Raw genomic sequence first — 11,951 nt, 5'->3', positions numbered from 1 at the left:
CTCATCCTAATTCCTCCTCTTGTTCTTTCCTTCCATTCACAAGCGAATGAGAGGGAGCAAACTGCCTATGTCTGTGTGTATGTGTGTGTCTGTGTGTATGTGTGTGTGTGTGTGTGTGTGTGTGTGTGTGTGTGTGTGTGTGTGTGTGTGTGGGAGAGAGAGAGAGAAAGACGAGAAAGACGTGTGAGACGAGGGTGTGAGATGGAGCCAGAGAGATGATATCAAGCATAATTCATTTCCACACAGATATCATGTAGCTGTTTCAGGATAATTAGAAGTCAGCCAGAAAGGAAGAGAGGATTATTTTCTTTATCATCATTCATTTAATTGGTTGAAAAAAAAGGTTTGCAGCTCTACAAATTCAGGCGAAGAGTGAGGAGTATTTACATCAGGCCTCTTTTAGGACTGTCCGACAAATGTGAAAACAAACGGCACCAATGGCACAAACCGGAGTTGAATTAGAACAACAGATTTGCCTTTACCCATCACTAATGAGGTGAAAAACACAGCTTCTCTCAAGAATTGTGGCGTCTTTCATCTTGCACGTTCACACTTGGGGAGTTTTTTTTTTTGCCATCAAAAGCAAAAAATGTAACACATGCAGTCTGCTAAAGGAGATTAATCGTGACAATTCAAAAGGAAGGCATTGGGTTTTGTTTCAAAACAAAGTCCCCATAATCTCAGAAAATGACTGTAAAATCAGTCTGTTGTACGAGTTCTAACTGGTTGGATTTCCTCCAGTATGATGAGGTCAACCACTACAGGTTGATGAGGAGAACTTCATCCAGTTTATCATTTTATTGTCCAGCTCTGTGGTGCAGAAAGCGAATGAAATAATAGAAGTGGAGTGACAAAAGCCCAGATTTACAGTCTGTTATACATTTTTTACAGTACATGATTCTTTGTGTCAAGTAAGGCTTTTAAACAGGCTGCTGGTTTCCTTTAATTACAGTGACTGAAACATGTCAGAAAAAATAAATGATCTCATGCATTTTCTTGGCTATCACCATTTCTCCATATCAAATTAATTCAGTTACACTCTCCTCCATGACAATACTACACACTGCACAGACTAATTTCTGCTTGTAATACCGGCCTCGAACATCGTCCTGTTAGTAGCTATTACCATCTATCATATCAGCGTCTCCCTATTGGTAGCAATGTTAAAGTATAAATGGCATATCGTAGAAAAACACATATTCCCTCGTGTTATAAAATGTGGATAAAAACAGAAGAAGGAGAGACAGAGGAGGTTTTAGAGAGCATGTTTCGGGAATTTGGGTTGAGGCACAGATGAGAAAATTATCAAAGCTTTTAAAAAAGACTCACTCAGGGGCCACTGGAGGCAGCCCAAGCCCTAATCCCCTTTCTCCTAACTGTATAGTGTAACAATACACTGAGCTGGCACAGTCCGGTCCACCATACCAGACGTGAGAAAGCAGTGATCCAAAGTCGAAAGCTATACAAGCCATGGGAAAGCAGCAGTCCTATCAACACACACACAGTAATACACAGACACATGAACGTACAGACACGCACACACACACACACACACACACTTTCTCTCACTCACACTCAAACAGTATAATATGCCAGACTGCCAATTAGGGCAATAATGGCTGTGGGAAAAAGCGTATACTCACACGCGCGCACACACACACACACACACACACACACACACACACACACACACACATACAGTTACTGAGTCTTCCAAGCTCATAGTTAATAGCACCCTGTTGTTCAGTGCCAGAGACAGACCCTGTGGGAAGAGGGTGGGAGGGTGGTACTGAAGCTCAGACTAATGCAACAAGCTGAGAAGAACACAATTTCCCAACAAGCGTAAAGAGCAGAAATGGTTAACAGGATTTTTTTTTTTTTGGATACGTAAATCAATTTTGCTGGACACTTTTCTTGCTCATGGTGTAATCCCACCAAAATCTTTATCAAAATCCTCCTTTTAAAAATGCTTTAAAAAGAGAAAAAGTCTGTCAATAAAATAACAACGACAACAACTCATTAACCTGCTCCTCTTTTCTTTTCTATTGTTTTCTAATTCTGTCCTATTCTTTTCTATATCCTGTCCTTGCTTCCCAGTGTCCTTTTAATCATGCTCAATTTCGGGGATAGAGGTTTTTTCTGGAATTTTTCTTAGCCGATTAGCCCCTCTTAGTGATGTCCTACCCTGCCAGCCAGCATATTAGAAGTCGTGGTAGGTTGGAGGAGAATGAGGATGTAATAATGTAGAGCGGGTGGTGAAATGCAGGGGAGAAAACACACAGAAAAAGCAGAGCCAAAAGGAGGAGAGGTGGTGAGGCAGAGGGACACGGATGGCAGGGAGGGAAAGTAGAGAAGGAGGACAGAGACAGAGACAGAGGGATGGGTTGAAAGTTGATGCACTTGATGTCTTCCCCCTGTTCCATCAGCAGAAGCCTGTTGGAGGGAAAGTGGAATAATGAGAACAGCTGCAATGAACACACACACACACACACACACACACACACACACACACACACACACACACACACACACATACACAAAGGGGAAAACACTCCTCCAGCCACTTAGCTACTTGCTTTCCATCAGCAGATCCACATTAACACACTTTAACACACAGGCACTTACCCTCACACTCAAAGGCTTGCAGGATGGTGGTGTAAGAGGGGCCGAGCCAAGAGGTGTAGCTACCCAGAACCCTCTGCAGGTGGTGGGTAGCATCGCTGAAGAGCAGATCGGATTCGCCATAGCCTGCTGAGCTGAACAGGCTGAAGCCCTCAGTGGCGTTGCCAAACACATTCTGCAGGAGAGAGAAAGTGTGTGACAGCACTTAATGCATGAGGGCATGCATGGATGTGCGTTGGCGTGCTCTGTGTACATGTGTGTGGGTTTCTTTGGGACTGTGAGGATATCTGCGCGTGTGTGTGTTTGTATTTGTGTAGCCAGGGGGGTCAGCACAGGAGGTATCAGTCATCCCGACGTCTCCCACACACTGAGAGAGAAGGATGACAGTTTAGCAGATACCTATGTTCTGAGACGTACAGATCGATATAGACTCCACAGATGGATATAAACTAGGGAATAGAGCACACTCAAACACACACACACACATACACACACAGCTGATTTCATTTCTGTCCACACCCACCTGTAAACGTTCCAGGTACTTCCAAACGCGGCACTTGTCCTCCATACGCACCACCACAGCGTTAGCAGGGACGGCTGCCAGGTGGCATTGTCCATACTCGTCCAGGCCCGCTTCAGTCCCATCCGGGCACAGCAGCTTCAGGTCCTCCAGCTCCAGATCCAGGGCCCAGGACTCCTGGTTCTTACCTGGGCAGGGAGAGGAGTGAAAGTATGTCAGATTTAATTTAATTAAAGGAGTTGGGCATTTTGGGAAATACACATATTTAAAGACTAGGATCAGGTGAATCCAGCTAGTCTGGCTCTGTCCAAAGCTAAGAAAATCCATCTACCAGCAGCTTTGAAGCTTACTACTATAAGACGTAACGTTTTGTATGTTTAATCTGTACATGAACTGAAGTGATGAAATCCTGGAGTCTTTTGTTGGTTGCCTGGAAACCTCACACAGTCACAGACATCAGGAAGTCTCTGTAACCTAGCCAAGAAATAATCCCACACATGAGCATCCATACCGTCACACCTTGGAAAGAGCTAGGCTAGCTGTTTCCCCCAGTTTTCAGTCTTTATGCTAAGCTAAGCTAACTGGTTGCTGGCCGTTGCTTTGCATTGAATGGACAGAGAAGAGAGTGGCATCAATCTTCTCCTCTACTTCCATTAACAACTGTATTCCTTAGAGCCACTTCAAAAGTCCTAGTCAAGAATGTAGCATTTTTCATGTGCTAAGACGTGAATCTCAAGCTAAATACATGGTAGTTTATTCCCTATAATTATTTCTAATATGTTAATTACATTTTGTGAGGTGCAGAATTGAAGTTACCTGGCAGTTTATAAGCACTGTTTTACTTTGTGTTGATTTTGTGCACTTATTAATTTGCTTCTAAAGGCAAATGAATCAAACGGCAGATTTCCTCATTTCCTACTGAATCAATATATGTTGACTTTATCTTATTCACATTGTGATTTTTACAGATTTGGTTGGTCACCTAAAACTTAAAAAAGCAAACAAAACTTAATTTAGCTAAACAAATAATTAGAGGAAAAGATGCAGACTACCTTGAAGCTACTTTCTCCCCACCAGACAAAAACACAGACCTTCTGTGTTTTCTTGACCTCCGTTAATTGGTCTGACTCCAGACATTTCTGAACCATATGAGAAAACGTGCTTCGTTAAACAGCGACAGTGTTTGAGGAGCCGGCGTCAAACTGCTCCTTCTCGGCTGTACCAGCAGAGTCTGTGTTGCGTGACCGTGATAATGATCGCCATTAATTTTGGATGTTGCCCAAAGCGGAGGAGCAGATGCAGCAAAACAGAGAATTAGGGCATTTCATTTCTGGACACAAATGTCTGCACCTCAGTCCTTCTGTCTGTCCCCTCTTGTCTATTTCTGTTTCTTCTTCATTCTCGCTTATGGTCTCACTAATGTTGTTTTCTTCTTTAATCCTACTGTCTGTCTCTGTCTCTCTTACACACACACACACACACACACACACACACACACACACACACACACACACACAGATATAATATATAATTTCTGAATTTGTCCAACATACTCTGGATTCCACCTGGTACTGTGAGACTCATATGAGAAATACTGTTAAACACTGACATCCAGTGTCTTGACAGGGACTAGCACTCTCTGCTGATAATGTAACCCCATGTAACCCGCATCATTAATCATATAAATTATACAATTATGTCATTACACTGTAGGACTTCTGGTGTCGTCTCTAAAATGCATCATAATTTGAACACTGACCATCCAGATTGTCGAAGACTGTTGTGTGTTTGACAAAGGCCACGTCGCCGAGGTTTTCAGCCACACATCTGAGAAAAAAAAACAAAACATAAAACACATGAAAAATCAAACACTTTTTTAAATCTATAAATAGATGAAAACATAATCAGCATGCCTGGGAATGTGTTATTGTAACAGCATGACTCTGGAGATCATAGGTAAACTCTCTCTACTGCTGTTTATGTTAAATCAGGTCCTGTAGTTCTTTTATTCCAATCTCACACACGTACTATTATGTCAAAGGCCATTTTACTCAACACTGCTGAACAGTAATATATACATACATACATACATATATATATATATATATATATATATATATATACTGTATATAAATGAGCAAACTGACCATTCACGTTGTTTGTGTTCTTTTATTTTGATCTGTTCGCTGCCTTTTTTAATGAATGGACATTTTATCTCTTTCTACTATGTAATGTAATACCCTATAGTATGACTACAGACCCTATAGCGCTTCACAGTAAGCTGAGAAGAATATGTGCCATTAGTGTATTATCTCACACATTGCATGTGTCAGTGTTGTACCTCAGGGCCCCTGCCTCTCCGTAGTGCCGCTCTCTCTGGTTGTTGGCACAAATGTGTCTATCGTTCTCGTCTCCTATGCAGGCCTCACACAGGTTCTTGGGATTGTTGCCTCTGGGGTCGTGCTGGGGGTCCTTGACACCCGGAACGCAGCTGTAACCAAAGAAGTTTCCGACCGCTGGCAAAAAAAAGGAGAAAGTAGGAAAACCTATTTTAATGAAAACGCCTCCTTTAAATTATATTAACCTGTAACCACACACTCCCATTTCTGCTCAACAATGATGTACCCAAAATAAAAAGGCTACTGTTCTTCAACCATTTGGATTACCCTGCTCTCCTTTGAAAGGTAACTCTAGCTACGCAAGCAAATTGTGGTAGAAATGTAGGTTTTTTTAGCCTCTCCTGTTTTTTTGAATAAAAAGAGACCATAAGGCCTGTAGTAGCACTTTGGAGCCATAGTCTCAAGTCTCAACCAAGGCTGTGTGAGCAGCTGTTGCAGAGATATGTGGATCCTGAAATGCTTTGCACGGATACACTCAGGAGACTTAAAGCTTTCAAACGTGGAAGTTTGCATGATTGTGTGAAGATTGAGTCAGGTATGAACTAAAAACACACCTAAAGTAGTGCTACTGAGGCCAAAGTGTCTCATGGGCGGGATGGTGTATTTTAAAATGAATTCCATTCAAGAGGAGTGTCGTATGGATAAGAAGAGTCTTTGGGTCTTGGACTCTTTGTTGGAAAGTTCAAGTTGAATTTTTGTGTTTGTTCTGTTGTATCATTCACATAGTGTTAACAGGCATGTTTTCTGCCTGTCTCATTAATGTGTGACGTGTGTACTGTACAATCACATTGTGGAGATCTGTATGAATTTTCAAATAAAATTGATAATAATAATAACATGAATTCCAGAGTAACATGATTATTGAGTTAATTGACACTGTAGGTATCAGCAAATTTTGAAAAGCAATTCTACATTTTTCTTCCTGCCAGTGAACCCCATGAAAAGTCAAAAGCCAAAGGTGAGTAAGTCCATCTCTCAATACTTTTCAAAACCAAAGTACCACCTCATCTGTGGCTCTCAAAGCCCCAAACACATTTGACAGAAATCTTTTAAAACCAGTCACAGCTGGACTGTTTTTGTCGGACCGTCTCAACATAAGGTACATTGCCCATATTCATTATATTAAAGGAAAATGTGTTTTTGGCAGAGCTTGAAGATTCAGAAGATTCAGATATCATATCAGACTTTGGATACAAAGACAATACTTAATTAATTAGTTAATTAGATTAGTTCATTTTTGGTTTTGGTCTATCTGTGGGATTTGTTTTGTATTCTTTACAGAAAAATCCAATAGGTTCTTCTGTTCATCGTTACACCCCCACACACACACATCCCTATCAAACTCACATTTACAGAGAAAGATGCTGTGGTCTGTAACCGACTCTTCTCCTCTTACCTCTCGTCTCCTCCATCGCTTCACCTCTCTGTTCCAAAGACTTATACACCTACAGTCTCTCTTACCCTCCGCCCGCTCTGTCTCACCTCTGGGGAAGTTGCACTGCTCCCCTACGCTGATCTGGGAGGTGTTGACCAGGTAGCCTATAGGGACAGTCCACCCCACCGTGGTTCGAATGCCAGGGTGACAGGAGCTGCGCTCGTGCATCTCCAGCAGGGACAGGTCTGAAGAGGAGCGACGAGCCGTCGCCACCACGTAGTAACTATTACCATCTGGACGAAGGGTTTGAGAGAAAAAAACAGATGAAGAGAAAGCAAGTGGGAATCTTTTAACAGATCAGGAATAAGAAATTTAATACAACAGCATAAAGCACAGTACAGGCTGGGTATACAGTATGAGTTTACATGGTATCTGCATGTACTGCTGGATTATACGTTCATTTTGACATGTTTTGGCATCCTTATAAGTGTTGATTCACATTAGGCAAGCTGCTCCTAGTATCTACTTACCTACTCCATTGTGGGACTCTCCTGCTGCCAGCTCCAGGCCGTGGCAGAGGCCAGCGGCATAAATGTCATCTGCGAACATGGAGGCTGCATCTGCTGTCCCATTCTGAGGGAAACGCATTTATTTTGTCAATGTCGAATGGATGATGGATGCTTGGTTGTTCTAAACTGTGATGTGAAATGTAAACAAAAATATACAGGAAAGAAGCTTGATGGTATTCGACCTCCTCCGTGAAGTTGAAACTATTTCAAATGGCTATCAGAAATGCCATAGATACATTTCTGAAAAAATTAAATGCAACCATCTAATGAGGATGTGGACACATAGAGATGGTAAAAAACAAAATTATCTTGAAGAAGGGTGAAGGAACCGAACACCCTAACACCCCCACACACACACACACACACACACACAATAAAATCTCATATTCTTTGGAATTATAATAATTAATACATTTCCCATCCCTGTGTCTTTAGGTACCTTGATTTTGTCCATACAGTCTCTGGTGTTCAGGCCACGGACGCATTTCAGTGTTCCTCTAATATTCCGAGCTGTAGCGTTTCCGGCCAATTCCAGACACTTTTGCTCTTCAGCAACAGACAATACACACCAGGAAACTGAACAAAACAGTGGGGAAGAGTTGCAGATTAAGTGAAGATTAAATCCAAATGCTTTCTGTGCAAGAGCACACACCCGCAAACTATAAACTTACTCCTCGAGCATTTTTTTTAACATGCACATTCACATAAGCCTATCATAAGCCAATTGACATAATCTACCTGTAGTTTTTGGATTGGAGACACAGTCGACAGACAGAAGAGGCAGAAGAAGGAGGAAAGCTACAGGCAGCCTTCTCTGTAGACGCTCCATGTCGGCTCTGGTAGGAAACTTCTGCTTGGGAGAATCTCTCTAATACAACAGAGATGAGGAGCAGGTGGATTTCATTGAAAAAAGTCAGTCACCTGTCCCCTCCCTCTCTTATAACCTGGCCCTGAGACAGAGGTGGGAGAATGAGGCAGGTAGGCTGGATGTAAAAAGAAGAAAACATTACATTATTCCTCTATCCCCACCTCTTAAGTCAAAGTCCTCAGTACATAATCCTTCCTCCATCTCATGATAGCAGTATAGCATTTCCCCCTCCAATTATCCACTGAGACTTATCCCCAGTGGAGAGGATAGTGCTCGGCACATGTAGGCTCGGAGCAGTTCAGGTCACCTGGCACAGAGTGTCGACCCGGGGCCTTTAATTAAAAAAGCTGCGGACAATGTGTCTCTGTGCTGGAGCTGTGTTCGTGGAGAATAGATACTGGCTGGGGCTTGCTCCGACTCACTGGAGACTAAAGCCCCAGGTAAGCAAGAACAAACAGCGCTGGCTATTGTTCGCAGCCGCAGGACCCAGTGGAGGGAAAACATATCGGCTACTTGATACAATTCTCCCCTTTCTCTGTCTTTGCACATACACAAAAGCACACACAATTTTCTGAACAGCTACTGGGCAAAACAAGAAGTAAATAAATCTTAACAGGTGACAAGTAAGAGAAATGTATCTCCTTATCCACTTTATTTTAGTTGCTGTGGTTTTGTTGCAGTTTCAGATCTGCATGATTGCTCAGGAGATGAAGGGTCATATTAGTTTTCAGGCAGATTTTAGAAGAGAGACAGAGGGAGAGCTCTTTTTTGGGAAACGGTATGTGATCCTCAGCATGCATGGGTGAACGGAGACAGAAGCACAGAGGGACTTCTTAAATCAAACACTCACATGAAATATGGACTCTCCTGAGATTCTCGGTGAGAGTATATAGGATTTTCCTGTTTAGCTGCAGGTGGTAAGCCACCCAGAGCTCAGTGCAGCTCGTCTTGTAATCAGTTGAGTAGATGATGCTTTAACTAACAGCCAAACTGTATAAGACATGGGTTTAATGACAGAAAATGAATCTGCAATTGTTTTAGTCGTCTTCTAAGACAAAATGTCAAACATTTGCTGTTTCCAGATTCTCAAATGTGAAGATATGATGCTTTTCTTTGTTGTACATGATCGTAAACCGAACATCTTTGGGTTTTGGACTAACAGAAAATAATCTGCACATGAATCAATAATGAAAATAATTCTTAGTTAGTCACCCACACATAATAAATATGTAATTTGCTTCTTTTTAACAGGGACAACGCACATTGACCAGCGTCCCTGTAAATGTGCCAGTTTTAGCCAAACAGCTACTTTTCAGCTGTTGTCCCTTGACCAGATGTTAAATGAGCCATTAAGACAACATTAAAAGAATTGACATGGAAAATGATAACAGGAGAAAGCAGGCAAATACACAAAGCCATTGAACAGAGCATAAAATGCTAAAATGAGTGAGGTAAACAACGTGCAGATTAACAAAAACGTGTAAAGCAGACACTGGTAAATGGACTACACTTACATGGCAATTTTCTACTTTAATGAACAAAGAGCATTACCATTTGCCTCTTATTCATCCACAGCTGCCCAGTCAGGACAAGCACCTAAAATTTGACAAACACATAATCACATTATATTACAGAAGATAGAAGTAAACCAGAGGGGATATGATCTGTTGAACACAGACACTATGTTCAAAACTGCATTAATCTTTTATGATGTTAGTAGAGGTTGTCTTAGTTCCAGGCTAGATGGCCTGTCTCTGCTATTAAACATTGGAAAGCATATGTTTTCTTTTTGTATTTGTTCTTATGTAAGAATTTCACATGGTTTATTTTACTTATTCACTGCTAATTATTGCTACATACAAAGGATATGGTGTTTTGGGTCGTTGTTTGTTCATACAGGGGGAGAAGCATTATCTGACATGCAAAAAAAAAGATTATCACAGTAAGGAATTAAAGTTGTTCCTAGTGTAGTCCGTCACTCAGACTAAATAAGCAGTGTATCATGAGAATCAAACAAACTGCACCATGCCAAGTTCCTATGATAGTGAATATTGCTGTGATGTTAGTCACTTCTTTAACAAATAAAGTGACTAATAAATCTAGTCATGTTTAATGACACTGTCACTGACAGTAAACTCTCACATTTAAGCAAGTACGCTCTGCAACAAGACACAAAGCGTAGTAAGTGTTATACTTATAATCAGTCATCATTGGTTGTCAATGGACTATTGACTGACATAAAGAGACTAAATAGTCCTTGACTTTTTTCACCAGTAATTGTCCTTGGATGCTGTAATAATCAATCTATGTCTTGCTTCCAAATCTCTGTGGAGCTGTATATGTGACATTAGATTACTGACTAAATGTTCACCCACACAGAGACAACTGTAAAATAACTGTAAGATGCGTCAGAGTTAAAATTACAGGATACTCCCCGACTTCTCCCCTGAAGCTGTTACAGGTGTCTGAGTCATACAGTTTGTATTTGGAGGACATGTGCTCACACACCACTCCCCCTCTAAGTCTATATTTAGGCCGCTCAGTGAGACACATATAAAGTAATTTTGTCATGTCTTTTTTCCTCATAGTGGTGTTCAAATCTTAGTACTGCAACAATGTTAAGGTACATCAGTAAATATGCAAACTATGCAATATATAAATCCTAGAACCTTAAAGAAAAGTATTTATTCAAGTATATACTGTAAGTATTATGCATGTGTACTCTGGTGAAGAATTATCTCTTTTAAAGTTTTAATTTACTTATGCATTATTTCTAACAGTTATTAAAATCTTATTGTAGTGTAATATCTTTGACAGTGTGAATATTATTTTATGTTATTTGGGTATGGGTGATAAATATGCTTTCTTCAGGGATTTCCTCTTCTTGCACATTAACTTTCATTGCTATTCTTATTTGACTTTTAACGTAAACTTAACTCAAACTTCAGGACTTAAGTACCAACCAACCAGACATTAGCAGTGGTGTAAAGTAACTAAGTACATTACCTCAAGAACTGTACTTAAATACAATTTTACAATTTTCAGTAAATATTGTACTTTTTCCATACAGATACATACCAGGTTACAAAATTAATATGTTGCTTACATGTTAATTCATCAATAATAAGAATGAGTACCTCTACTTTTTACTTTTACTGGCACCTCACTTTTTTACCTGCTTTATAAACTGTTGGATAACTTTATCTACACAACTGCATCTTATTTTATAAACTAAACAAATGTTGTTTATGAAAAGTATTATTTGAAAGTAACTAGTACATCTGTTAAATAAATAGTACAATATTCCCTCTGAAATGTAGTGTAGTAGCATATAAACAGCATAAAATTAAAATATTCAAGTAAAGTTCAAGTACCTCAGAATTGTACTTAGAATGCACGTGGTAAAATACGCAGTAAAAATACGTAGTTACATGCGTAATTGAACAGCCATGTAAAAATTACTATTCCCCATGAATAATAACAGTAATACCACTGGTGTTATGGTAATTGTTGCCAACAACCTGCTGGAGGACTCCTCTGCCCCACAATGCATCTTGGTGGTAATGTTTTGGTGACGTCAGGCGTAGCTGGAGGGGAA

At 40.5% G+C, this 11,951-nt stretch overlaps 1 protein-coding gene across 1 annotated transcript; it reads right to left on the bottom strand.

The window, feature by feature from the left end:
- Positions 1–271: 271 nt before the first annotated feature.
- Positions 272–9,940, bottom strand: otomp (otolith matrix protein). Its single transcript, XM_056393662.1, has 10 exons — positions 9,905–9,940; positions 8,224–8,353; positions 7,925–8,061; positions 7,447–7,549; positions 7,024–7,209; positions 5,484–5,658; positions 4,902–4,969; positions 3,146–3,330; positions 2,626–2,797; positions 272–2,433 (listed from the first exon to the last, which is right to left on the bottom strand). Exons 1-10 carry the CDS (start codon positions 9,920–9,922, stop codon positions 2,423–2,425), a joined length of 1,185 nt encoding a protein of 394 aa, XP_056249637.1. The 5' UTR covers positions 9,923–9,940; the 3' UTR covers positions 272–2,422.
- Between the last annotated feature and the right edge of the window lie 2,011 nt (positions 9,941–11,951).

Source organism: Seriola aureovittata, chromosome 13 (assembly GCF_021018895.1).
Source record: "Seriola aureovittata isolate HTS-2021-v1 ecotype China chromosome 13, ASM2101889v1, whole genome shotgun sequence".
Lineage (NCBI taxonomy): Eukaryota > Metazoa > Chordata > Actinopteri > Carangiformes > Carangidae > Seriola > Seriola aureovittata.
This window is presented reverse-complemented; position numbering and strand designations above follow the sequence as displayed.

Bases quoted from the DNA above. Each gene is read 5' to 3' on its own strand.
- otomp (XM_056393662.1), bottom strand. The intron at 7,550-7,924 runs GTACCTAAAGAC...CGTTTCCCTCAG, and splicing joins ACTGTATGGACAAAATCAAG to AATGGGACAGCAGATGCAGC. The intron at 7,210-7,446 runs GTAAGTAGATAC...CCCTTCGTCCAG, and splicing joins AGAGTCCCACAATGGAGTAG to ATGGTAATAGTTACTACGTG.